The 2,619-nt window shown below is 40.2% G+C and overlaps 1 protein-coding gene across 1 annotated transcript; it reads right to left on the bottom strand.

Moving 5' to 3' along the window:
- Nucleotides 1–205: 205 nt before the first annotated feature.
- Nucleotides 206–2,389, bottom strand: SARC_14162 (hypothetical protein; the record flags this gene model as incomplete). The annotated part of the gene is made up of 3 exons (XM_014291705.1): nt 206–226; nt 1,190–1,317; nt 2,218–2,389. Coding segments are annotated over 3 exons (321 nt in total), but the record flags the coding sequence as incomplete, so codon positions are not given.
- Between the last annotated feature and the right edge of the window lie 230 nt (nt 2,390–2,619).

Genomic DNA, 2,619 nt, shown 5'->3' with positions numbered 1-2,619 from the left:
ATGATCGTGAGAAGTTGTGAGAAGAGATTGTGTGTGGGTGGGGTGTCCTAACAAAAGAAATGGGAGTGTGTCAGAAGTGGTTGTGTGTGTACGCTATGTGTTCTGCTTATTGGGACGTGTGGTGGAGTACGAACAAAGATCCTGCTATATTGCACTCAACGAGTGTCCTATTACACTATGATCTATGGTCTGATACAAAACCAAGCTATGCATAGAGTGCTTGCCTCTGTTATAAAGGGATATAACTATATTACAGGTGAAAATGTGGGAATATAATACTGCGAGCCTATACGATATACGACGACACCAGGCTGCTAAGCTGCAAGGGTACACACACTCCCACACACTCCCAACAGAGGTGCGTCAAGGATGCGCAACACGAGTTAACTATAAAGATAAGATTTCGTGATAATGTACACACAGTATGGCAACACCCATGAATGAATGGGAGTGGTCGTATGTACAAGGCTAGTCTACCGGTGCGATGCCGTATGATTGCAGTGAGCCCTGTTTGAACCCCATGGACGCTCCTTAACTTAAGGGCAAAGCATGGACGGTCCTAAAATTCAGGACAAAGCATGGCCGGTCCTAAAATTCAGGACAAAGACGCATTATGTCGCATATCGTTTGAAACAAACTATGCATAACAGACAGGAACACAACTTCAACGACAAATGCCTATGCCAATGCAATGAACTCTTAAATGTATTGATAAACAGGTACACATACCAACTGAATGTATTTATACACATTTACACATACCAACTGAATGTATACATACACATATACACATACCAATTAAATGTCTTCATACCCACATACACACACCAACTGAATGTATACATACACATATGTACGTACCAATTAAATGTCTTCATACACATATACATATACCAATTAAATGTCTTCATACACATATACACATACCAACTGAATGTATACATTCACATATGTACATACCAATTAAATGTCTTCATACACATACATATAGCAATTAAATGTCTGCATACACATATACACGTACCAAGTGAATGTATACATACACATATGTACATACCAACTAAATGTATACATACACATATACACATACCAATTAAATGTCTTCATACACATATACACATACCAACTGAATGTACACATACACATATACACATACCAATTAAATGTCTTCATATACACATACACATACCAATTGGATGTGCTGGGCAAACAGCGCCACCCCGTCACTGCGTGCGTAGGCGCCGTTACAGAGACCTATGGCAATCTTGTAGAAGTCCATGGGCTGCTTAATCACTTTGTAATAGAGCGGCAGCTCACCTGATGAGTGTATTTAAAACATATGATTGGGGTTGAAAACGTTGATGGAGGTGCTTTCAGTAACATCTATTTGTAGAAGCTCATGACTAGTTGATGAATCTGTACTACAACGGAAGTTCACCTAATATTGAAAACGTATGAATATGCCAGAAAACGTAATGATGGTGTACCAGTAGTACCATTGACTGGTAGTAGTCCATGGATTGGTCTGACCACTTTTGCAGCACAGCGTAAGTTTACCTGGTCAGCGGTTGGTAAACAGTGAGCGCTTCTCTTCTATGCGTATCGAATGCGTACAGATACCCCGAAAACGTATTTAAGGTGAGTTGTAGAAACTGAGATGTGTGGGTCTGTGGTCACAGCAAGACATCGCCAGTTAAACGTAAAGCGTTAACCGTTGCGACAAGTGCAACTACACGCAAACCGTATCGACAGCCTTGTATTATATAGGGAATACGTTCAGTATGAGAAGTATGCCGCGTTCAGCATGTATCAACTACCACTATGCACTAACAGCATACATCTGAGCCGCAGTGAGTGTGGTAACGTTTAAAATTGAGTGGTAGTAGGAACGTACATGGTTAGCAAGGACACACTTGTAATCGTACAACATATACACGTTCATTCACACTCGACACACACAAGCTTGTATCCTCAACACGTGTACGCACCCATTCACACACAGAACACACATACACTTGTTTCTTTACCACGTACACACATACATTCACACACAACGTACACACACTGGTTTCTTTACCACGTACATACATACATTCACACACAAAACACACACACTGGTTTCTTTACCACATACACACACATTCACTTGTATCATTAACATACATACACTTGTAGTATAAACACATATACACATACATTGACACACGACACACATACGTTTAGTGGGCAGGATAGCAAAGTTGGTGATCAAGTAATCGGCCACATCCTCGTCTGTGTCTTCGACTTCTTCTCCGAAATCCGCCAGATTGACTGTCTGATTGGTCAACGCCTCATACATGACGTAGCATGACTTCTCCTGTGTGCACTCGAGGTCAAAGGGAAGCAACACCTGTACAGGAAGTACAGGGACAAACAGGGATAGGTGGGTAGGTCAAGGCATGGATGGGTTAGTATATGAGATAGATGTATAGGTATATAGGTATATATATAAATACATACGTATATACATATATAAATTCACATATACATACATACATACATACATACATATACCTACATACCTACATACCTACATACATATTGACATACATATATAAACACATACACACATACATACAT

Source organism: Sphaeroforma arctica (assembly GCF_001186125.1).
Source record: "Sphaeroforma arctica JP610 unplaced genomic scaffold supercont1.4236, whole genome shotgun sequence".
NCBI lineage: Eukaryota > Ichthyosporea > Ichthyophonida > Sphaeroforma > Sphaeroforma arctica.
Note: the sequence above shows the minus strand (reverse complement) of the source record. Positions and strands in the feature narration are given on the sequence as shown.